This window comes from Diachasmimorpha longicaudata, chromosome 5 (genome assembly GCF_034640455.1).
Source record: "Diachasmimorpha longicaudata isolate KC_UGA_2023 chromosome 5, iyDiaLong2, whole genome shotgun sequence".
Classification (NCBI taxonomy): Eukaryota; Metazoa; Arthropoda; class Insecta; order Hymenoptera; family Braconidae; genus Diachasmimorpha; species Diachasmimorpha longicaudata.
Genome location: NC_087229.1, coordinates 5,509,313 through 5,535,711, shown reverse-complemented (window position 1 = coordinate 5,535,711; position 26,399 = coordinate 5,509,313). Strand labels below are relative to the sequence as shown.

At 39.6% G+C, this 26,399-nt stretch overlaps 2 protein-coding genes across 2 annotated transcripts; one reads left to right on the top strand and one right to left on the bottom strand.

Moving 5' to 3' along the window:
- The first annotated feature begins 230 nt into the window (after positions 1-230).
- LOC135162614 (uncharacterized) lies at positions 231-23,396 on the top strand. The gene is made up of 8 exons (XM_064121264.1): positions 231-494; positions 1,617-1,775; positions 1,943-3,091; positions 3,240-7,189; positions 9,523-10,558; positions 10,939-14,888; positions 16,165-17,203; positions 17,596-23,396. The coding sequence occupies exons 3-8, from the start codon at positions 2,059-2,061 to the stop codon at positions 21,546-21,548; spliced, it is 14,961 nt and encodes a 4,986-aa protein (XP_063977334.1). The 5' UTR covers positions 231-494; positions 1,617-1,775; positions 1,943-2,058; the 3' UTR covers positions 21,549-23,396.
- Positions 17,590-25,616, bottom strand: LOC135162969 (pupal cuticle protein 20-like). Its single transcript, XM_064121984.1, has 5 exons — positions 25,457-25,616; positions 24,847-25,024; positions 24,508-24,693; positions 23,802-24,038; positions 17,590-23,723 (listed from the first exon to the last, which is right to left on the bottom strand). Exons 1-5 carry the CDS (start codon positions 25,463-25,465, stop codon positions 23,638-23,640), a joined length of 696 nt encoding a protein of 231 aa, XP_063978054.1. The 5' UTR covers positions 25,466-25,616; the 3' UTR covers positions 17,590-23,637.
- Positions 25,617-26,399: the final 783 nt, after the last annotated feature.

Here is a 26,399-nt window from a genome sequence, read left to right as displayed (position 1 = left end):
CTACCGTCTGAACTCGAATTTCACTGAATTCGCTGGATTATTAAATAGTCGAAAATACATCGAAATTTAGAAATGGCTCAACGATTATTGCTTCAGCTGTCATTTGTGATAATAACAAATATCCACCTATACAACAACAACTTTTAAATTCTTGTAGCCACTGATGGTGAAGTGGATATCTATATTTCCCACCGAACTATCGATGCCGTCACCGTGATAATGACGGCTGTTGTGAATGGGTGTAGCTCTGTTACGTTGCACATTTCATCCTCATTCCCGTGCGAGTGTGTCATTATCAGAAACACCCGATTCAATGTAGTAATATCGATGACAGTTCTTCGGCTGTTGTGTTGTGGATGAAGTTATCAGTGCAACAAAAACAGGGAGACTTAGTGATATGGACAGTTAGTAGGTTAAGGAACAAAGAGAAAGCATCGAGAAACAACGCGTTTGTGGATAGCCGTTGTGTCAAAGAGCTCCTTGTCAACTACGTGGTAAGTGACTGCTAATTAGAAAATCATTTAATCACATGACTCCACTTCTCATTTATCTTTTGTGATACGTAGATTTCAATTCTTGAAAAAATTACATAAGATTTCCACAAGTTTTATAGTAATTATTTTCAAGGCTTCATTAACTTTCAGTTATTATTGTTTGCCATTTCGCAATGTGACCTTATGGATATTTGATAAAAACTGGTGGCAAGTGACTCATGTTTCCATAGAAACCCAACACGAATCATATTTTTGCATCGTCAACATTTGACTTTGAAAGTGGTATTGAATACCAATTCAGGCAGATGGTATAGAATGCAAACTACCACAAGCAGTTTTCTTTAGTTCGTTTCATTATTTATAAAGCCGGGTCATCCACTCTTTAAATAGCCTGTCAACGTTTTAAATAAATTTCGATTAATGTTGTTTCATATTTGGCAGAGATTTTTCACATGATTTTGTAAAATTAAATACCCCGTGTAATTACTAGTGAACCTACAATTAAATCCGGAAGTTGTTTGATGTTGAAGTCGGTGAGTTTTTTGCGTTTTAGCCTGCGTCAAATTAGGAAATTTTCAAGTTACTATCTAAGTATGTATTGAATAATTTTCTGAATTTCCATTTTATTTATCAGATTGATTTTTTTCTCGCCGTCGGCGGGCGTCAAATAATTGTTACTGAATTTTTTTCGAATTAATGGAGTAATATTGATGACGTGTTTTGAGGTGATAAACTTAGTAAGTGATTTCTCCTTCCCAGCTGCTGAGTTCCACGCATTCCTTTTTCGCAATGCATTCACATATTAATTCCCAATCGAATCACGCGCTTGCGCGTAAAAATCTCATTATCTTACACTTTATAATGTTCAAATCGTTTGATCAAATTGATTTGTCACGAACTCGGAAATTTCGTGTTTCCACGAAAAATTTTATTTCCTACTACTATGCCGACACTTCCTTTTCATGCGAACCCCCGCAAATATTTGTTGTTGTTGGTGGTGATAAAGCTGCCCCTATCAGAAACACGAGATAAATCAAATTAGAATAAATGAAAAATCCCATGGCAAAAGCCATAAACGTTTTTTTGTCATAACGCTTTTCCTTTTTGTGATACTTTTGAAAGATCCAGCCAAATGCCGTGGACGAAAATGCTGATGGCAACACTTCGCAGAAATATTATTTGAATACGTATCGCTTCTCGTAATTGCCGGTGTAAATAATAGAGGATAAATCAATAGACAGCTACGATGCTAACGAGCTCTTCAACGCACACAAATCCAAGGTACGAATAAGTTAACATAAGGAAAAATCAGCAGAAGGAATTGAGCCAAAAACGAGGTCTCCTAGTACATAGGTGAATTAGTTGAAAAATAAACTTGTTAACGACCAAATGTTAAAAAACTTGTGACGTAATAAATAAAAATTTTTAATCGATGTTTTTTATTTCAGATGAGATGCAACCTCACATCTCTTCTCGTACTACTTAATTCAAGAACTACCTGATACCTGAATCTCGCAGTACTAAATCCAATGAATCTCAATCAGAACTGAAAAGGAATATTAAAATGGCAGGAACTCTCGGAATATTTTTGCTCCTTCTCAAGAAGAACTTTTTGGTTCGCAAAAAGCGCTGGGTTCAATCCTTGGTCGCCCAAATACTGATCCCCATAGCTCTCTTTCTAATCGGCCAAACAGTCCGATTGATGACTGATAATTCAGCTAAATTTATCAATACAACTACCTACTATGAGATTGAATCTAAACAAGAGCTCTTGGGTATGATTCATAGAGACACAACAGTTCGTTTTACACCAGAGAACAGTGCAACGATTGATCTGATGCACTACACCCGTACGTGCTTGCAGCTTCCAGAGTCCAATGTAAATGGTGCTCTCACTGAGGAGACTATGATAAAAGATTTAACCAAGGATCAAGTGGCTAACAAGGATCATGTTGATGCACTGGGTGTTGTTTTTGAGACTGTTGTCAACAATTCGATTCCAAATAATTTTAAATACAAGATTAGAATGGGCAGCGACCTCAAAAGAGATCTGTACGATCCGGAGGAGAATGGGAACCTTGCTGATCACATTCTAATGGGATCGCCCATAGTTCCATTGCAATTGTGCTTAGACGAAGCCTTCATCAACTGGGTGGCCTCTACAAGTACATCGAAAGTCAAAAAATATAAACCTGAAATATCAATTCAGAAAATGCCTTATCCACCCTACACTAGGGTCGATAGAGGAACTGCTATTGGGGGAGACACTTTTGCAGAGATTATAAGATTTATTTTTCTCATTATTCTCTGCATTGAGATCTCATTCCCGGCAAATGAAAAATATATTGGAATCAATATTCTGATGTCTGTAAACGGAGTGAGTACAAAAATGAATCTCTTCAGCTGGTTAACGAGTGGGGCGATTTTTAGCACCTGCTACTTGGCTCCAATTGTGCTGATTATGAAGCATTTTATGCCACCGCAAGTTGTTCCATTTTTGACGTATGGCAATCCGTTCATCGTGTGGCTGGTATTGTTTATTCACTGCTGGCATGTGCTCGCATTTGGATATCATCTGTCATCATATTTTTGGAAACGTAAGTAGATAATGAGTAATGAAATTTTCAACTTCTTGAATTGAATGTTGACATTTATTAAAAAGTAGCTCATTCACTTAAGAATGCTTTTTTTTCTTAAAACAAATTCATTGGCTATGCAATTAATCTTGTTTTTTCATCCTTCCAGCATCCCACGGAATATTTGCCACCTTCATGTTCCTGGTAATCCTGAATAATATCGCCCGTTTTGCCACCGGTCTGGCGTTCCGCCACTTTCTACTCTACGTGGGTGTAATTTGCCCTAACATCCTCCTAAAACGAATGTTCGAAGAAATAACAGTCTATGAGAGTAAACTCATCGGTACGAAATGGTCCAACATGTTCGTAACCGGTACCCTAGATGCTCCCGGTGAAGGTAGTATCGGAGTAATGTTGATTTTCTCCATCATCGGCATTCTCTTCAATTTCTACATGGCCGTCTATATCTATGCAGTGCGTCCTGGTAAATACGGAGTCAGTCAAAATCCCCTGTTCTTTTTCCAAAAGCATCACAAAGTCGAAGACGACGAGAATAAAATAGACTTTGAAAAGACTAAAATTATAAAGCGAGAATTTGAAAATGTCCCCGAGGGAGGTCTAGAGCCAGGAATAAGACTCAGAGGATTGAAGAAAGTGTACTCAACAAGTTGGTTCAGGCAATCAATGGTCTATGCATTGAAAGGAGTTTCAATGGACTTCTACAAAGGCCAGATAACAGCTCTGCTGGGTCACAATGGTGCCGGAAAAACCACAATGATGTCTATTCTCTCAGGTCTTACTAGCTTATCCGAAGGTATAGTCTTCATAGACGGCAAGAATATCAAACGAGACCCTGACGCTATAAAAAACAACATCGGTTTATGTCCCCAAGAGAACATGGTTTTCCCGGATCTAACAGTCTATCAGCAGCTCAGTTTCTTTGGAACCCTCAAAGCAGGGAAGAAGAGTAAGCAAGAGCTGGAAGAAGAAATTGAAATTCTATTGGATAAAGTCAACCTCGAAGAAAAACGTAATTTTATTCCGAAGCAGCTGTCAGGAGGCCAGAAGAGACGACTTTGCCTTGCCATGGCTGTAATAGGTGACGCCAGTGTCTTGATCCTGGACGAACCGACCTCTGGAATGGATGCAGAGAGTAAACGAGAAGTCTGGGACATTGTTCTCAAAATGAGGGGTGAGAAAACGATAATAATAAGCACACATGACATGGAAGAGGCTGATATCCTTGGAGACAGAATAGCAATTATGCACACAGGAAGATTAAAAAGTTATGGAACTTCAATGTTTCTGAAGAAGTTGTATGGGGATGGTCAAGTGGAAGTGACATTATCCGTAAAACCGTGGTGTGATTCGTCGAAGGTCATTCAGGAGATAGAAATTCCATCAGAATTACTGAACCAAGATGAGGGAAAAATGGTGTTTGCTATTCCTATGACAGAGTCATTGCCAGAAACCCTGGATAAGCTGGAGTCCCTGAAACAGAAGCTGGGAATTACAGGAATGAGTGTCTCGATAATAACTCTGGAGCAAGTATTTTTGAGAGTAACTAGAGAGGACACTGATGACGTGGATTCTAATGATCCAATTCGATCTACACACAAAGTAACAGGTTTCTCATACTTTACACAGTGCTTCAAAGCCTTTATGATAAAGAAAATTATATTTATGAGAAAGAATCCGTGGACCTGTTGGTTGAGCTTGTTGATGCCTTGCTTGTCGTGCACAATGATGTTGATGGCATACGGAGAGAAAGGACCTCGTGATAGTCCCACTCCGCTGACCCTTGATGCCTACGGCTATCCTAGAGCCTTCGTCAAATCATCAAATCCATACTTGGCACACATGTATGCAACTGGAATCAGGGAATTTGGCGGAAAAACTGACATAATTGAGACAGACTCTAAGTTAACGGTGTCTGATGCCTTGCTACAAGCATCTTTCAGAGACATTGGCATCTACAGAAATCGATACATCACCTCAACTGAATTTAACAGAACCGGTGACATCATGAAGGCCAATGGATTCTACTCAGGCACAGCATATTTGGGAATCCCTATAGCCTTGAATGCTATTTCAAATGCTATTGTAAAAGCCATGACTGATGACGAGTCTTACAGGATTCAAGTGTCAGCCCAACAGCTTCCATCGTCCTGGGCGATTGCCAAAACAGATGGTGTTGATGGACCGATGATAACTCTAGCCATCATTGTATTCCTCGCACCAGCCATTGGACTTTACGTCACTCAACCTCTCCTGGAAGCTCGCTCTGGGGTTAAACAGTTGCAAAACATGACTGGAGCCTCGAAAATTGCGTACTGGGGTTCCATGTTTTTGTTTGATATGTCACAGTACATCATATCAAGCTTACTGTTGCTTGCCACGTTCATATTGGTCGATATATCATTAGGAACTCACTTCTATCGAGGAACCGAGATTTTTGTGTTCTTATTGTTGATGGTACTGTTTGGAATGAGTATGCTACCATTTGTATACATGGCTAGCTTTCTCAAGAAGACGTTGAATGCCACGATAAACGTCTTGAGTGTTGCACCACTGATACTTGGATTCGTCGAGATGATTCTCGTCGCTGTGACATTTGCCTGGGATAACAATGTTTTCAAGATGTTCAGGAAGGTACAGAGCAGACTCTTCCAACTGTTTCCGTATCTGAGCTTCACCTATGGGCACGTATCTTTCTTTGGAGTGGTCTCCAGGAATGCAAGATGCAGGAGAATGAGTAGTGAATTGATTGAAGTGGCGTGCATCAGTATCGACGAGTGCTGCGAGGCCGAGTGTTCCAACGGTGATTGCAAAAATCCATTCCCCTATTTTGTTGACAGCCCCTTCGAGGAAGTCCCAAGTCTCAGCACTAGTATGTATTATATGGCTGGCTCGTTCTTCTTGTTCTTCGCTATTGTTTTTGTGATTGAACTGCAGTTTGTTGAGAGGCTCACTATGAAGATGAGAAGAAGAAAATCGTGGAAGGCCAATACTATGGGAATAGACGAGTTGGTGATGAAGGAAAAGGCGGTGGTTGCTGATGAGATTAATAAGAAGATTAATGGAATCTTTGAGGACGATAATGAAAATGTGTTTCTTGTTCATAATGTGAGAAAAAATTATGGAGCACTTGAGGTGGTCAAGGGAATCAGTTTCAGGGTGAAAGAGGGAGAGTGCTTTGGTTTGCTTGGGGTCAATGGAGCTGGTAAGAGTACGACATTCAGAATGCTGACTGGGGAGGAATTGCCCAACGGCGGACAGATGTGGCTGAAGGATTTTGATATAGAAAATAGTCGGATTAAATACCTGGAGGAAATGGGTTACTGTCCCCAGCAGGATGCAATTATTGAGACTCTCAATAGTTGGGATCATTTGTACTTATTCGCCAGACTTAGGGGTGTTCCGTGGGATCAGGTACATGATGTAGTTAAGAAATGGATTGGCAAACTTAATCTTACTGCGTGCGCTGCACAACCCAGTGGCACTTACAGCGGTGGAAATAAGAGGCGATTGAATATTGCAATAGCACTCATTGGTAATCCGTCTTTGGTCCTGATGGACGAACCGACAACTGGCGTGGATCCAGCAGCTAGAAGATCATTGTGGAATACTTTAAAAATCTGTCAGGACTCGGGACAGTCAATTATCCTCACTTCACACAGTATGGAGGAGTGCGAGGTACTGTGTAATCGACTCGTTATTATGGTGAAAGGTCAGCTGGTTTGTGTTGGTGCTAGTCAAGAATTGAAACAACGCTTCGGCGCTGGTTACAATATTCACGTGAAACTATCACCCAATCGAAACTATAGCGATGTGGAACATATTAAGAGGAGAATTGAAACCCACTTGGAGTGTAAATTGACTGACGAAAATTCGGGATTTCTCGGGTATCATGTCATTGATCCACAGGCCACTTGGACTATCATGTATACGATGCTGAATGAGTTGAAGAGTGACTATAGTTGTATTGAAGATTTCGCTGTACTCTCTTCGACGCTGGAGCAGCTGTTCATCCAATTTGCCAGAGCACCTGATGATGCTCTTCAAAATAACGGAAACGTGCCGAAGAAGTGGTGGCAGAAGAGCACTCGAGGAGCGCCTGTTTAAACCTTTTCATATCTAGAGGTGAGTAAATTTTTTGTTTAATATCTGGCCTTCCAATGAACGGAAGTAAAACAAATTTGGAATATAAATCCAACTGAATATATTTTTGACTTGAGCCCCAGATTTTTTAAATGTTGCTTTATCCTTGGTCACTAATACGGAAAGGAATGCATTTTACTAACGACTTCTTTATCAGAGTGACAACAGCGATCATCAGGTAAAGTGCTGTATCCACGCTATGCGTAATATGTTACTACATGACACCCACTGAGAAAGTACGAATCATTTATTATCCGCTCACAGGGGAAAGAGAGAGGGAATGATCAAAGAGATTTTAAAGGCTTCATTGCAGATGCCCAATTATATTATATTTATTGTAAATACAAACTTGGAAAACAAAGGAATATGCGTCATCGGACGCACCAACGACTCCACTTCCAGTAATATTACGAAGACTATGATTATTACTGGAATTAATTATTTAAGTAGCGATAAGAACACAGATAAACTACTGTTATTGAAACATAAAATTTCGTTCTCAATGAACGATTAATGTATACTCTATCGTCAAGATTGTGTTCGATTATGAGTTTGTTCCAAGAAGCTTATAATTCGTCATCAGAGGATTATCCATAATTTAAGTTTAATTTAATGTCTCAAAAGAACTGGAATTGTCATATTTTCAGTCATGAAATTGCACGTGTTTCTGTTATACCAATGAAGACATAAAAGAATTCACGTGTAAAAATCATCGAATTTTCAGATTTATGTCCATCGAAATATTTTCAGAGGTTTGTTTATTGACCACTGAATTTGCAACTAACTGATAATTTGCCATAACGTCAGACCTCTGCATAGGCTTGCTCCTCTTTCTGAACATTCGCTAACCGCTGCTTTTTCCGAGTGATTTTTCAGCTTTCTTGCAAAATGTTTGGCTGAATCGCCTCTACCTCAACAGTTAACGATACCTCACTGATACGTATCCGAATGAAGAATAAATAAATATTCTCGTTTAAATGATCCAGCACCTGGTTTTGCCCTCTGAGCGCATATTTCGAAGAATAACAGAATCAATAAAGCGAGGCCCATTTCGTTTAATAGGCTGTTTCGCAAAATTGTTCTTCCCAGGCGTTCACTTCTGTCATAAATGTATCAGTATAATTGCAACTTTCAGTAAGTGCGAGTGCAGCAGCCACGTGGCTGCTTAGTCATAATTAGAAGTGATCCTTAAAGATTGCGATGATCGCATTGTGCTGACAAATTTTTCCAAATACCGATGGGCAGTTTCTAGGTAGATACCCCAGTGACTCAATATTATTCGCATCTCGAAAAAAGTGACAAGTTGATAACACTGATCGATAGACCGTAGGAAGGGATATCATATAAAGAGGTGCCATGATTTAATCGTCTACAGTGTTTGTATCAGCGCACGCCGTGGCCACGATTTGGTATATGAATTTGAAATTATAATTTCATGATTATTCAATAGATCAAAGAACTCAGTGTGAAAAATCATTTTATCAGTTGCCATAGGTGCATTTGAAATCTACACGTGGCTTTCCAATTGTTTAGACTGGTGATGTAATTTCTGTGAATCCTTTATCCGTTATACACTGACATTGTCATTTCCAGTCTTTTCCGCAATCATATTCAATGTTCAAAGGTAATACACGTCAAGTCAGTAGACAATGTATCGGATGTTATCGGTATTTCTTTGAAGCCGGACTGATAATAAAAGTGGTAAGCCATGCTGCAGATTTCCGCAAGTAAAACAATGGCAACTGATATTTGTTTATTGATATGAGGATAAGTTTTATTTGACAGATTTGCAATTTAATAACCGAAGTGGTGGTGGAGTGACTAAAGTTTGACATATTTGGGGATTTATATTCAGTCTGGCTGGTTCCGAACTACGGAACGAAATAGAAAATACGCGTAAGTTCCATAATTCGCATACAAGAACGAAGGTCTCATAAAAATTTCGAATTTCTCATTTGCGAATGACGAAACTTCCACGTAATTTTTCTTGAACTCTTCCTCTCCGTGTGAGGAAAATACATTAATTAACTAGAAACTCAACTTGAACAATTGTAAAGTGTCATTCTAATATGTCGAATTTCGTCAGTGCAGAACTGAATGATTTTTCAAAATTAAACTTACTCGACATTCGTTTTTAAGCAACGGAACAATCGAGAATCGAAATGGTTGAAGGTTGCTCGGTATTATCCCTAACTATTTTCGATTGCAGATAACACTCTAAGCCGACGTATCCTCCACGTTTGGCTATTACGGAATTTTCAATCACCGTCGGAACATTAAAATCCAAATAGGAGATAACCACCATGAATGAAACACTGAGAATATTTCTCACTGTTCTCAAGAAGGCATTTCAAGTGCGTAAAAAATGCTGGATCCGTACCATCATTGTTCAAATACTGCTACCAATCGGTTTCTTTCTTATCGCACAGACTGTCAGATTATTAAGCGATAATTCAGCGAAAGAAATTAATTATACGACATATTATGAAATTCAATCAAGACAAAATATTCTCTTTAATTCTTTCGGGCTGAATGTGCTTCGTTTTACGCCGAATACAAGTGCAGCAATGAATTTGATAACGAACACGAAACAGTGCCTAGGCAATAAACAGCTTATCTTGCATGGAGCTACAGACGAAGATACAATGGTGAAGGATCTTACCTGGGACAAAATTGGAAATTCTACTGCCACATCTTTGGGAATTGTTTTTGAAACGACTATTGATGATTCCATACCCACTAATTTCAAGTACAAATTCAGAACCGATTTTGGCCTGCAGGACAATTTGTATGATGTAGAGGAGAATGGAAACATGGCTAATTATTTCATGTCTCCTGCGGTACCCGTTCAACTGTGTCTGGACGAGGCATACGTCAACTGGACTTCACAGAAAATGTCCTCAGCACCTGTGGCGCCCATCGCAAACATCTCAATCCAGCAAATGCCCTATCCACCGTACACGAAGGTTGACAGAGGAACGGCGGTTGGAGGAAAAATTTTCGCCGAGATGATTAAATTCCTATTCCTGATCATTCTCTGTGTCGAGATTGTATATCCTGCTAACGAAAAATATGTTGGAATCAATATTCTCATGTCTGTCAATGGAGTTACGGCGAAGCTGAATCTCTTCAGTTGGTTCACAAGTGCAGCGGTGCTCAGTACTTTCTACCTCACCCCCATTGTGCTGATCATGAGGCACTTCATGCCACCAGATGTTATTCCATTCTTGACCTTTGGAAGCCCGCTTATTGTTTGGATCGCGTTATTTCTTAACTTCTGCCACATGCTCTCTTTTGGATATCATTTGTCATCGTATTTCTGGAAACGTAAGTTCAACATGACGTATGGCTTCTGATAAGGCGGTTGATGAGATTGATTATTACTAGATACTTGCACTTCGTTGTTGAATCTGGTTCAAAGATGGCGATCGATATGTTAATTTGGAATCCACAATAAAAGATGAGTTCTATACTTCGTCTGCATGTGCCTTTCAAGTTAATAATCGCTTCCGCTTGTCATTCGTAGACTCATGCAGGAAAAAATTGAACAGAAAATCAAATACATATATCCAGGCTCAGAACTTCTATTATATTAATATCGTTCCAACAAATGATCATCATCAAACGGACTTGTCAAACAATCTTACTAATAATCGTTATGATAACGAAAGTATCACCTCAAGATAATTCTCTATTATTTGTTCCAGCATCAAATGGCATCTTTGCTACCTTTACATTCCTCGCTATATTAAATAATATTGCCAATTTTGCTACCTCTGCTGCCGCACGCCACGTTTTCCTGTACATTGGTTTCATATGTCCTTCGACGATCCTGCAAAGAATGTTCGACGAAATAACAGTTTACGAAAGTCAACTTGTTGGCATCAACTGGTCAAACATGTTTTTACTTGGGTCCGTGGATGCCCCAGCCGAAGGAAGTCTCGGAGTGATGTTGATCTTCTCCATCATCGGTATCCTCTTTAATTTTTACATGACTCTCTACATTAATACCATGTGGCCAGGTAAATACGGAGTGAGTCGCAACCCGTTCTCCTGTCGGCGAAATGAGAGCAAGATTCACCACGACGAGGATCAAATAGACTTTGAAAAAACGAATAGTAGCGGAAAAGAGTTCGAGAATATCCCTGAGGGGACTTTCGAGCCAGGAATAAGAATCAGAGGATTAAAAAAGGTCTATACAAAGGGTTTATTTAAATCATCTGAAGTGCATGCACTGAAAGGAGTCTCAATGGATTTTTACAAGAAACAGATAACAGTTCTACTTGGTCACAACGGCGCTGGTAAAACAACGATGATGTCTATTCTATCAGGATTAACAGATTTAACGGGGGGAGTGATACTCATAGATGGTAAAAACATCCAGCGGGACCCATCCAGCATAAAAAACAACATCGGCCTCTGCCCACAGGCAAATATGGTATTTTCCGAATTGACAGTCTATCAACACCTCTTCTTCTTCGGAACTTTGAAAGCCCGTAACAAAACGAAGGACGAATTGAATTTAGCAATTGATATTTTATTAGATAAAGTGAATTTAACCGAGAAACGCAATTTCATACCGAAGCAGTTATCAGGCGGTCAAAAGAGAAGATTGTGCCTTGCTATGGCTGTTATCGGCGATGGAAATGTTCTCATACTGGATGAACCGACCTCTGGAATGGATGCAGAGAGTAAACGCGAGGTTTGGGATATTGTCCTCAAAATGAGAGGTGAGAAGACGATACTCATAAGTACTCACGATATGGAGGAGGCTGATATTCTTGGTGATAGAGTGGCTATAATGCACACAGGGAGATTAAAAAGTTACGGCACATCAATGTTTCTGAAGAAGTTCTATGGAGATGGTCAAGTGGAAGTGACATTGTCTGTCGAGCCCTGGTGTGAACCTTCGAAAATTATTCGAGAAATCGAAATACCTGCTGAATTACTAAACCATGACGAGGGTAAAATTGTTCTGGCTATTCCTCAGGTGAAAAGGTTGCCAGAGGCTCTGGATCATCTGGAATCATCGCGAAAGGATTTGGGTATCACTGGAATGAGTGTCTCAATAATAACATTGGAGCAAGTTTTCTTGAGAGTAACCAGGAATGATGATGATGTAGTCGAAACTAGAGAGCGCATTGATTATCCGGAGAGGACAACAGGTCTAGACTATTTCTGTCAGTGTTTTTTTGCATTTACTCTGAAGAAGTTCACGACAACACGGAAAAAAATTTTTCGATTCTGGCTGAGTTTGCTGTTACCCTGTTTAGCATGTACTGTAATGCTGACAGCATTTGGAAACAAACTAACACAAGGAATACCAATTACATTGACACTGGCGTCTTACGACTCCCCATTAGCTTTCATTAAATCAATTGATGATGATTTTGGTAGAATGTACGCAAAGAGTGTCAGTCAAATGGGAGGAAGTGCAAACATAATTGAGTCGAACTCAACCATGAGTGTGACGAATGCTCTGTTGGGTGTAGCTCACGATGACATCGGAATCTATCGGAATAGATACATTGTCTCTGCTGAGGTTAACCAAACACAATTGGGTGTGAATGTCAATGGATTTTACTCAGGAACTGCATACCTGGGCATTCCATTGACGTTGAATACCCTGTCAAACGCGATGCTGAAGACTGTGACCAAAGATCATTCCCACAGTATTGAAGCATCGATCCAGCAAATTCCATCCTCCTGGGCGATTCAGCAGAGAGAGATAGCTGATGGTTGGATGATCACAGTTGCTATTATTGTTTACATAGCACCAGCCATTGGTTTACATGTCGCTCAGCCTCTCAATGAAGCTCTTTCTGGGATAAAACAGCTGCAAAATATGACTGGAGCTTCGAAATTGGCTTACTGGATCTGCATGTTTGTCTTTGATTACATTCAATACATAATATCGACTTTAGTGCTTCTGGGTTCATTGATCCTCGTCGATCAGTCGTTGGACATGAAATTCTACGGTGAGACCGAAATCCTTGTGTTTATGGAGCTGATGATATTGTTCGGATTGAGCATGCTACCGTTTATTTATTGCATCAGCTTTCTCAAGAAATCATTGAATAGCACTATGATTTTCCAGGGTCTCGCTCCCTCAATTCTAGGACTAATGGAAATGATTCTCACGATGGTTGAAGTGAGTTGGAAAAATGAAATATTCAAGGACTTCAGGATGGTGCAGAGTAAAATCTTTCAGCTATTTCCTTTTGTAAGTTTCATGTATGGACATGCAACGTATTTTACTGTGGTATCGCAAAATGCCAGGTGCCGACGAATGGCAGATGAGTTTATCGCTGTTTCCTGTATAATTAAAGATCCGTGCTGTGACAGACAGTGCACCAATGGTGACTGCAAAAATCCATTCTCCTATTTCGATAGACAACCACCGAACAGTGCACCCAATCTTTCTACGAGTATGATATACCTTGCTGGATCATGCGTATTATTTTCCCTGTTAATTTTCATAATGGAACAGCAACTTCTTCAGAGAGTTGTCAGGAAAATTGCAGGGAACAAAGTGCATAAGACTGACACTGTAATGGATGAATTGGTGATGAGGGAAAAAACAATTGTCGCCGATGAAGTTCGGAAAAAAATTAATAACATTCCCAATGATGAGAACGAGAATGTTTTCTTAGCTCACGATCTAAGAAAGAAGTATGGAAAACTTGAAGTGGTAAAGGGCATTAGTTTCAGGGTGAGAGAGGGCGAGTGTTTTGGACTGCTTGGGGTGAATGGGGCGGGAAAGAGTACGACATTTAGAATGCTGACTGGGGAGGAACGATCGGACGGTGGCCAGATGTGGCTGAAAAAATTCAATATTGATGATAATCGGTTGGAATATGTGCGAGAAATGGGTTATTGTCCCCAGCAGGATGCTATCATAGGGAGCCTGAATACCTGGGATCATTTGTACTTATTCGCAAAACTTCGAGGTATTCCGCCGAGTCAAGTACATGATGTCGTTGAAAAATGGATCCGAAAGCTCAATCTTACTGCCTGCGCTAGTCAACCCAGTAGCACGTACAGCGGAGGAAATAAAAGACGATTGAATATCGCAATTGCGCTCATTGGTAATCCATCATTAGTTCTGATGGATGAACCAACGACTGGTGTGGATCCGGCAGCTAGAAGATCACTCTGGAATACTCTGAAAGCCTGCCAGGACTCTGGACAATCATTCATCCTCACTTCACACAGTATGGAAGAGTGCGAGGTTCTGTGCAATCGACTCGTTATTATGGTGAAGGGTCAGCTAGTTTGCGTTGGTGCTAGTGAACAATTGAAACAACGCTTTGGCGCTGGGTACAACATCCACGTGAAACTCATTCCCAGTCGTAATTATGCAGACGTGGAGAGCATTAAGAAGAAAATTGAGAGCAATTTGACATGTACATTAACCGATGAAAACTCTGGTTTTCTCAACTTCCATGTGACAGACGCCAAAGCCACTTGGACGCTGATGTATTCATTACTGAATGAGTTGAAAAATAATTACAGTTGTATCGAAGACTTTGCAGTTCTCTCTTCAACACTCGAACAGTTGTTCATTCAATTTGCTCGGGCACCTGATAATGGGCAAGTCAACAATGGATATGTGCGTGAGGAACAGCAACAAAGAAACAACGGAGGTGCTCCTGTTTAATTTTTTTATTCGCAGGTCAGTCACGTCCTTCTCTACTCAATGGGTCTTATTTCAATATAGTAGAATTTCTCTTAAACAACAAAACCAGTGTAAAATGTTTGTACACTTGGGATCACATAAAATTCAAATGAAAACTGTTGTATTTCATTTGAAAAATACAATAGGCCTACACTGAAAATAGTTCGAGGGCTTTGATATCTTTAATACCTTATCCTATATTACGATCTGATTAACTTATCTATTTCCTATGAAATGTTTATCCTGGTATCGTGATAAAATCCATTTCATGCTTTATATCTCTTCGATAAGGTGAGCTCAAGATAATTTAAAAAGACGAAGTACTCTAAAAAAAGTACTCTAAGTGAATTCATTCCATCCAAATTCGTCCCGGGATCTATTCGATCTATTCTAGTGTTTCTTTGAATTTTTTATTTCTTTAAAGTCACACGCGAACAGATATCTAAACTATACCTAAAACTAGTTTGAAGCCTCAAAAATTCATTAAACAAATGGTTTTTCCGTAGTAGAGTATTCCGTTGAAAGATCCGAATGAACAGTCATTACAGAAAATTCAGCTAATCGTTTATAGTATTTCCAGAGAGGTGGGGAGAAGGAAGAAGGAAAACAACACAGAACTGGTAGGATGAACTAATCCACACTAGTGTTAGTCATAGTAGTCGCGGTGCAAACGGTTGACGGCAAATATTCTGCCGATAAATTTATCAATAGTGTCCGAATTTCTAAGCAATTCAAAGCCATTTCTCAGAACCGACCTCAGTATTTGTAATTTCATATTTATGTGCGCGGTAAATTTGAGTCAATTGATATTTTTACCTTCAATTTTGCGTAATCTAAACGGTCACATATGACGCGACAGGGTATGCGTTCACGTTGATTAATACTCCGTTGGTCGCACTAAAATTACAAACGTTAGTCACTCGTTAATAACCACGTTGCATTAACGTCAATTGATATAATGGTAAAATCGAAGCATCTAAGAGAAATCTTAAAAAATTGAATCATCTATATCGTGTACTTGACGGAATTCTGTAAGTTTTTTAATATCCATCAAGACTAGAAGTGTCAAACTTGTCAGACTATAAAATTTCAATTTTACAATCTGGAAGCAATAATATCAATGGCCTCATCGTGTAAGTGTCAATTATCTTCCCGGTTTCAGGAGAATCCCAGCCACCGTAAACAAATCACCAGTGACAGCGAGACGATAAATTACAAATTCAACTGATTATTGATCTTCAAAATTCACTAACAAAATTCAACAATGGCCGAAACAATGAGAATATTTTTCATTCTCTTGAAGAAAAATTTTCATGTCCGCACGAAATGTTGGTTTCGAACTATCGTAGTGCAATTGATAATTCCAATTGGTTTGTTCCTCATGGGACAAACAGTCGGTCTATTCACAACCCGACCAGCCCAGTATGAGAACACCACAACCCACTATCCAGTGCAATCTAAACAATACATTCTGTTACCGGCATATGGGCTGGCCGTGCTTCGTTTCACACCGGAGACAAATGCGACAACAAATTTAGTGAAATACACGCGAGAGTGTCTATGGCAGCAGAAGCTGAATGTCAGTGGTGCTGTCGATGAGAAAACTATGGTAAAATCTCTCACCAAGGACCAGGTTGGGGATTATTTTGGGAGGTCGGTCGGCATTGTCTTTGAGACTGTTGGTGGTGAGGGTGATCCTGCACCAGCTCATTTCAAATACAAAATCAGAACCAACAGGAAAGTGGAGGAAATACTGTACGACCCTGAGGAGAATGGCGACATGGCGAATATGCTTGGCAGATCTGTCATCGTGCCCTTGCAGCTTTGTCTTGATGAAGCCTATATTAACTGGGTATCATCAAATTTCTCAGAGCTCAGAAGAAACAAAGCCGATATCACAATCCAGCAAATGCCTTATCCCCCCTACATGAGAGTAATTCCGGGTGCAGAGATTACGGGACAGATTTTTTCAGCAATAATACAATTCATTTTTTTAATTATTCTGTGCATTGAGATCGCTTATCCCGCGAGTGAAAAACACATTGGAATTAATATTCTAATGTCTGTCAATGGAGTCACTTCGAAGATGAATCTCTTCAGCTGGTTCACGAGTGCAGCGTTATTCAGCATTTTGTACCTCGTCCCTTTTGTCATCATTATGGAACATTTTGCACCGCGTTATATGGTTTCGTTTTTAACCCACGGGAATCCCTTTATTACATGGATGATGCTATTCTTCAATTTTTGCCATGTGCTCAGTTTTGGTTACCATTTGTCATCGTATTTTTGGAAACGTAAGTGGACGATGATATACGGAAAAATTATTTCCATGTGCTTTGTTTGAAGAATTGATTGTTGAATTGTTAGGCAAACAGCGGGTTAACATAATATTTAAACAATTATCTAGAATTATGTGGAAAAATATAATGTTACTGCAATTTGATAAATTCACTTGGAATGGTAGATCTCCGCTTTTGGAAGGAGGAAAAATACGCACCGGTAACTGCGGTGAGACATGTATTTTTCTGAATAATAAAGTAGGAATGGCCGTCCATCCAGGAAAACACAATTTTATTTAATCGCTCATTTTTTTGTCGAAACTTGAGGAAAAGTTGAATTTCGATGAATTTTCCTCGGACAATAATGCACAAATGTAATGAATATGCTCTTTTATTCTCTGTTTCAGCATCAAAAGCCATCCTCGCAACGTTTATGCTTCTTGTCATCCTGAACAATGTTACAGCCTTTACTACCGTCACCTCCACTCGACGATTCCTCTTGTACATTGGTTTGATCTGCCCTAGTATCCTTTTTCAAAGGATGTTTGAAGAAATAATCATGCGAGAGAGACAACTCATCGGGATCCACTGGTCCAATATGTTCTCCATCGGTTCAGAAAACGCACCAGCAGAGGGAAGCGTTGGAGTGATGTTGATCTTCACCCTCATCGGCATTGTCCTGAATTTTTACTTAGCTGTATTCATTCACAGAGTCCTTCCAGGTAAATATGGAGTGAGCAAAAATCCATTCGCATGTTTCCGAAAAAAGGACGATTTTTCGTACAATGGCAATACAATTGACTTTGAAGAAACAAATAACGTGGGTAAAGAATTTGAAAAAAATTCTCAAGGGACGTCTGAGCCAGGAATAAGAATTAGGGGATTGAAAAAAATATATACAAAAGGTTTATTCAAAACATCTAAAGTCGAGGCCCTCAAAGGAGTCTCAATGGACTTTTATAAAGGTCAAATAACAGCTCTCCTCGGCCACAATGGCGCTGGGAAAACAACGATGATGTCTATTCTATCAGGATTAACAGATTTAACAGAGGGTGTAATCCTGATAGACGGTAAAAACATTCAACGAGATCCATCCGGCATAAAGAATAACATTGGCCTGTGTCCACAGGAGAACATGGTCTTTCCAGAATTGACAGTCTTTCAACATCTCTTGTTTTTCGGAACTTTGAAAGCCCGTGATAAATCCAAATGCGCCTTAGAATCCGATATTGAAATTTTATTGAATAAAGTAAATCTAACCGACAAACGGAATGTCATTCCTAAACAATTATCAGGCGGTCAGAAAAGACGATTGTGTCTTGCTATGGCTATTATCGGTGATGGAAACGTTGTGATACTGGACGAGCCGACCTCTGGAATGGATGCACAGAGTAAACGCGAGGTTTGGGATATTGTTCTCAAAATGAGGGGTGAAAAGACGATAATCATAAGTACCCACGACATGGAGGAGGCTAATATCCTTGGAGATAGAATAGCGATAATGCATACAGGTAGACTGAAGAGCTATGGAACGTCAATGTTCCTGAAAAAGTTATACGGAAATGGTCAGGTAGAAGTTACCCTTTCTGTCGAGCCCTGGTGTGATCTCTTTCGAGTTATTCAAGAAATCAAAGTATCAGCAGAAATATTGAACCAAGGCGAGGGTAAAGTAGTTCTAGCAATTCCCCAGGTGGAATCATTGCCCGAGGCTCTGGATCATCTGGAGTCCTCGCAAAAGGATTTGGGCATCACTGGGATGAGTGTTTCAATGATTACATTGGAGCAAGTGTTTCTGAGAGTAAGTAGGGACGACGTCGATGCAGTTGAGTTGAGGGACCAATATGAATGTTGGACGAAGGTCGTTGGTCTGAAGTATTTCCTCCAATGCTTTTCCGCCTTTCTCCGGAAGAAATTTACATCAGCACAGAAGAATCTCTGGACATTCTGGTTGAGCTTATTATTGCCCTGTTTGGCATCTACAGCAATGTTGGCGGTCATTGGGGCAACTCCAGGACATGACACACCAGTAGCATTAAGTCTGAGCTCTTATAACTCTCCCGCAGCTTTTGTAAAGTCTTCAGACACTGATTTGGGTCTTACCTACACGAACACTATTAATCAATTCGGTGGAAAAGTGGAGACCATTCCAGAGAACTCAACTACGACTGTCACTGATGCCTTATTAAAAGTAGCCTATCATGACGTTAATGTGTACAAAAATAGATACATAGTCTCTGCGGAGTTTAAGCAAAACGGTTCTAAGATGACAGCCAATGGATTTTACTCGGGGACTGCATACAGAGGAATTCCCGTAACATTGAATGTACTCTCGAATGTTTTTCTGAAAGCTCTTACCAAAAACGAGAGCTATCGAATTGAAACTTCGGCGCAGCAGATTCCCCTGCCCTGGGCCATTGTGCAACGAGAAGAATCTGATGGGTGGATCATTACTATGGCTATTATGATATGTATAACACCAGCAATCGCTTTGTATGTAACTCAGCCCCTCGATGAAGCTCGCTCTGGAGTAAAACAGCTACAACTCATGACAGGAGCTTCGAAATTTGGCTACTGGGCCTCCATGTTTCTCTTTGATTTCTTCCAGTACATAATATCCTGTCTACTGCTTCTATCTTTATTCATTATAGTCGATAAGTCGTTAGGAACGAAATTCTACGGTTCAACGGAAATTATCATATTTATGGAGCTGATGCTGCTTCTAGGATTGAGTATGCTACCATTCGTTTATTGTATGAGCTTCTTGAAGAAATCATTAACAGCTGCAATAATAATGCAGTTGATTGCTCCCGCAGTTCTGGGATTGACCGATTTGGTACTTATTCTCACTGCAATGACTTTGGGGAGTGATAGTTTCCAGGGTTTTAGAGATGCGATCAGTGGCATCCTGCAACTGTTCCCTCTTTTGAGTTTCCTATATGGACAGTTATCATTTTTCACAGTGGTGTCGAAAAATGCCAGATGTCGAAGGATGACTGACGAATTCATCAATGTTTTGTGCACTATCAAGGATCCTTGCTGTGATCGGCAGTGCAGCGGTGGTGAATGCAAAGATCCATTTCCTTATTTCGATGAGAATTCTAATAAACTTCTTCGGAGTCTGTCCCCGAGTTTGGTGTACCTTTTGGGCTCATTTCTTCTGTTCTCTATGATTATTGTAGTAATTGAACAGCGGATTCTCCAGAGAATCATCATGATGTTCAGGAAAAATGAATCGCAGAAGGTTAATACCGTAGAAATGGATGAATTGGTAGTCAAGGAGGAGGCAGTCGTTTCTGATGATATAAGGAAGAAAATTGCGGGAATTCCTGATGATGGAAATGAGAACATATTCCTAGTCAGTGATTTGAGGAAGAGATATGGAGGGCTTCACGTTGTGAGAGGAATCAGTTTCAGGGTGAAGGAGGGTGAATGCTTCGGATTGCTCGGGGTGAATGGGGCAGGAAAAAGTACAACGTTTAGAATGCTAATTGGCGAGGAATCGGGTAATGGTGGTCAAATGTGGTTGAAGAATTTCAGTATTGAGAATAATCGGGCGAAGTATCTCCAGGAAATGGGTTATTGCCCCCAACAAGATGCCATTATGGGGGCTCTGAACTCTTGGGATCATTTGTACTTATTCGCACGGCTTCGGGGTGTCCCAGAGGATCAAGTGCACAACGTTGTTGATAAATGGATTAGGAAACTCAATCTGACAGCGTGCGCTGAACAAGCCAGTAGCACGTACAGTGGAGGAAATAAAAGACGATTGAATATTGCAATTGCACTCATTGGTAATCCATCATTAGTTCTGATGGATGAACCAACGACTGGTGTGGATCCGGCAGCTAGAAGATCACTCTGGAATACTCTGAAAACATGTCAAGACTCTGGACAATCATTCATTCTCACTTCACACAGTATGGAGGAGTGCGAGGTACTGTGCAATCGACTCGTTATTATGGTGAAAGGTCAGTTAGTTTGCGTTGGTGCCAGTCAAGAATTGAAACAACGCTTCGGCGCTGGGTACAATATTCACGTAAAACTCTTCCCCAGTTGCAATTACGCAGACGTGGAGACCATTAAAAGAAAAATTCATGAGAAATTGACGTGTAAATTAACGGATGAAAATCCAGGTTTACTCAATTACCATGTCACAGATTCCAAGGCCACTTGGACGCTTATGTACGCACTGCTGAATGAGTTAAAAAATAATTACAGCTCTATCGAAGATTTCGCTGTTCTTTCATCAACACTTGAGCAATTGTTCATCCAGTTTGCAAGAGCATCTGATGATGAACAACGGACGGATGATGAAGTGTCTCTAGGACTGGAGAACAACAGCGTGGGGGCCTATGTTTAACACTTCTTATACTCAAAAGTGAGTAAATTGATGGGCTTTTCCATTATTATTTAGTTGTGTCATTGTATTGAATCGTGGTATTTGTACATTATGATCACGCATAAGGTTGGATTTCGACACGATCAGTACGAAAAATTTCTACAAGTACTAATAGGCTTAGAAAACCCTCCTCTAGGTACAATTACCATAGGAATTGAGAATATTCTCATTGAATTTAAATAGTTTACACAAGCATTCCATAGATATATAGTCTATAAACCTTCTATTCCTACTCAAATTATAAAAGCAAAAATGCTATAGATCTGAAACTGCGAATCTGCCTCATTAAGACGTGTTCGAATGGTCCATACCAATGAAAATGACGAAGTGGTCAATAAAGTTCAATTAATTATATTTTTGAAGCACCTTCTGTTAATATTTTTTAACACTAAGGCAGTGATAAAAAAAATTGACTGAGAATGTCAACAAAAATGTTTCTTTCTCCCTTTTCCAAATAGACTCTGTAAATTAAATAAAGTTAACTCGACATAAATCGATTGACTGCTTCGCTATAAAATTTTCCATCGACTGCTAAGATAGTGGGGACCCTGGAAGAAACAAAAAGGTCAATAACAATCAAAGCCTAGATTTCTTGGTTCATTCTATAACGAATGTGACACCAGCATTTCCACAAAAGTGAGGAGACCAATAGAATTTATCTGAAACCAGGAAGGGAATTATTGCACATGCATGAATTTTCCAAACTATTCTAGGAAAATTTTCTTCATTCCTTCAGCATTAAAAAAGAGCAATAAACGATGTCCTATCTAAAGAGATCTTGAGGCAAGAAATGAACTTGTTCTTCATCAAGATGTTTGTATAAATACCGGAGTGGGAATCCTCAGAGTGGAATCGCTGGTTTCACCCTCGGCTTTCAATTAATGAATTGACAAAAAACGAAAGTTCAATTTAATTTTCGTAAATATACGTAACCATACTATATTGTTCCACTGTGATATGCAGGTCTTTATGCAACCACTGCAAAGATTATATAATGGAAAATTAATGCCTATATTTATGAGGATAGAACTGTTTGTACAAATGGCCATGCCCTATTTATATTATGACAGAGTTTTCACATGCATCAGTTTTCTAATGTATTAATGATTAAAGTATTTATTTTTCTAATATTGCATGATTCTAATACAAAAGATTTGGAGTACCAAATTGATGAAATGAGCATCGAGAGTTATAATGAAATCGGTCAATAATAAATGCACTGTGTTCGATTAAATGAGTGCAATATATACCTTATTTTTGTTAATATAAGGTGTTGTATGTCAAATTAGTCAATGAATGACTCTCACCCTTTTGGCAATTGGTCAAGACGTTTTCTTCCGTTGGGGGACTATGAGAACTACCTCTCAATTTCGATTATACATCGAAGAAATGTATAACACCCAGTATATTAAGTCTATACTATTTACAAGTCTTTGGATGTGAAATATTCTTACAGACGTTAGAAAACAAGGCAAATATTATACGTTTGGAACGAGTTGTCAAATAAATCTGACAAAAAATTAAAAATATTTTTCTCCACCCCCAATTGTAGAAAAGAAATCGAGATAAATTTGCAAAAAGGAAAAATTTGGCATGAAATACCTTATGGATTTTTAATGTGTAGAATAATCAATAAATGCAACTGGTTAGTGGGTGAAATTATATACGGACGGTAACGACCGAACTATTTATTAAAACATTTATCATTTTCATTTTTACTACGCTGTGCAAATACGTTGCAGTTATTGTATATATATGTTCAATATCTCCATGTAACCAAAACGAGAAATATACGTGTGAAAAATAAGACTCTTTTCTCTACAAAACACTTTATTACTGTAAAAAAAAAGTCATCACAAGCATCGGAGAAGAGCAATGCCAATATACTCAGCATCGCCCTTATAATTACATGAAGTGAGATATACAGAGCATATATCGTTTATGTACACAAGTCTGTCTGCCATTGGATAATATATAGAAAAAAATACAGCGAAGGAATGAGTACTGGGTCTGGCTTCATGAAAATGTCAATGACTGAATTATATCTGCCTTAGTATTGGTAGCCAGCATTGCCGCTCGTCTGGTAGGAGTTTGGCCCCTGGTAGATAGAACCACCTCCGCTTCTAGCGCCTTGTCCTGAAAAATTGTCAGAAAAAGACCATCTCATTTGGAATCCTATTTTTTTTAAATCTAATTGGGAGATTCCATCGTTACCTCCGCCAAAGCCACCCCCACGACCCTGTCCAGCACCTCCATCCTGATTCTCCCCTCTCGCCTCAGCAGCGAGCGAAAGTTCAACTCCCCTCTGAATCTCTGGGGGAATAGGTGGTGGTGTCGGGATGTGTGCCCCCTGGGCATGGAAACCATCGGCATCCGCGGTGTAAGTGATAGTATACTGTTGGCCATCAGGCCCGGTATACGAGTAGGAACCACTGACAGCTTCATTATCACCTGCATTAAGAACAAATTAAAATACGTTGTTCGTTTTAGAAAATTGAAAAACAAAATGACAGAAAATTTTCTTTCGAATTCTACACTGTTAGAAATTCCTTGAATCATCATGAGTAATTTTCTATTTTTTGGCAGCGTATGAAAAAATAAAAAATGATTTCATCGGACAAGTTGGCGAGAAAAAATATTTCATTTATGGCGAGAGTTTTCTGCAGAAAATATCTCTTTTCAATAGAATGCACAGAAGGTTCACAATCTATTGATTTGCTGAACGGTGAATCTCATTTAATGTCACTCTCACGAACATTACTACTCCACTCCTCATGAACTTTATATTTTTACCGAAAATTAACTATAAAACCAAGAGAATTCTCTAACAAAATAGCTAGATCATTCTGTCAATTTTTTTGGCAAAAATCTTTACTAATAAGCATAGAAACATGAGACAACTGATGAATAATTCACTCACCTTGTGCCTGGCCTGATTCTTGTACACTTATTCCATTTCCTGTTTCATAGCTGTACACATAGTTGCCATCGCCATTGTTTTCATTCGTGTACGAAAGAATGGGTATTTGTGGTCCACCAAGACCGCCGCCACCACCACCGCCACCACCGGGCTGTCCACCAGCACCAGGGCGACCGATTCCTGGACCTGAATTCAATTCAATCTCACTTACAAAGAGATATGTAAATCGTGGCACTCTTCCGCAGACGTAACACCATTGCGACAGAGACCATTAGTTGTCTTCAGATATGATCTAATTCAAGATAGCACAAACAAATGAAGTAACAGACAGGTAACTACCTCCATAACCTCCGCCTCCAGATTGTCTCCCAGGAATACCACCACCTGGACTGGGTCTTGGACCGGGAATCAGTCCGGCTCCACCGGCTCCCGCTGCTCTTCCCGGTGGTAAGTACGTACTATCAAGGCGTGCCGCGTAGCAAGTACCAATTACCGCCAACAGCATTATCACGTACCGCTTAATTACATGAGAAATTATTATTTACTTACGATAACTAATAACTACCTCTCATGAATACAAATCTCTCGCGATTCTTACCAAATGAATTGAATTGAAATTTAAGATATCATAAAATCAAAAATCAATAAGTCATGAAAAGTCAGGAATTCTTCATTATAACATTAAGTTCTTCGTTTATTATAATCAATAAAATTACTTTTCCGCACAACGGGAATCAAAGATATTTTATGCCATTGGGTACCGAAGAAACATGTGATCATGCGAATGGATTCATCACTTTGAAAATATTTCACGATCTAAAAGTCCCTTTGAAAATTTCATCTCATGTTGTCTCACATTGTTAACACAATGTAATTACTGTGATTGCAAAATGGTGATAAGTACATCGATTCCCGCTCTAATGGACTACTAATAAAATTGAGTTATTACCGTTGTCATGATGATCGCAATTGCTCTTGTAACTATTCTCTACGAACGTTTTTCCTCTTGATCCTTCCCCTCTTCAGCACCTCTGTACACTCTTCCTTGTGATTAAATACGATTATTCTCAAGGAGTAGGGCTCTTCTAGACTTGGAGAACCCAAGTTTGATCGTAATTGTGAATCTATCGGGATGAAGCGGATCTTATATACCCAGACAACGGGTTGGGTATCGTCTTCCTCCCACCCATTCAAAAAGTGATCGCATAAGTCCACTGCATACCCCCCCGATGGAATGAAGAAGAGTTACCAGAGCACTGTCTATAACGACTGATGCTCACCTTGTTTGGGATACTTCGCATTACCAAGACTAGAGAAAAATTTAAGAGAGAAAGAGATTATATGGAGAAAATTCAGTGTTAAAGTGAGATGAGCTGCAGTGCTAGAAGGAGATGATTGTACTGGAGCGAAATTATTGCGTCAGTCTCACCCGACGGATGATACAGATCGTCCGGGTACACTTCGTGGGGCCCCATGAAGGTCGGACCAATCGGGTCACATGAAAGTTAACTACCGTGGTACATCTTCGCACGCCAAACATCGATGAATATCAAGTTGGAGTCTTGCTCGCATCAATTAGTGGTACACGTGTGCGTAACCAGGGAATTTTTAATTGAAGCCGATACAGACGGAATGTTGACGCTGGATTTTCTTAATTTTTGCGTAATTTTGTTTAGATACAGAGAGTGATACTTCGATGGAATGGCCAATTGATTCATACGTGCCTGCACCGACATTGCATTTCGTAGCACCTGAAGGATGGTTGAAAGACATGTGCGTAGCATTTCGTCATGTGGATGTTGGAAGACTACTGCTGAGAATTGATTTAAAGATATTCAAATATTTTAGATACACCTGAGGCGAACTGGAGGGCGCTAAAAACAGATTGGGGT

Coding starts and splice junctions, on each gene's coding strand:
- LOC135162614 (XM_064121264.1), top strand. CDS start 2,059: ATGGCAGGAACTCTCGGAATATTTTTGCTCCTTCTCAAGAAGAACTTT. Junction 10,559..10,938: donor GTCATCGTATTTCTGGAAAC/GTAAGTTCAACA, acceptor TATTTGTTCCAG/CATCAAATGGCATCTTTGCT. Junction 17,204..17,595: donor GTCATCGTATTTTTGGAAAC/GTAAGTGGACGA, acceptor TCTCTGTTTCAG/CATCAAAAGCCATCCTCGCA.
- LOC135162969 (XM_064121984.1), bottom strand. Junction 24,694..24,846: donor TGGAGGCGGAGGTTATGGAG/GTAGTTACCTGT, acceptor AATTGAATTCAG/GTCCAGGAATCGGTCGCCCT. Junction 24,039..24,507: donor AGAATCAGGCCAGGCACAAG/GTGAGTGAATTA, acceptor TTCTTAATGCAG/GTGATAATGAAGCTGTCAGT.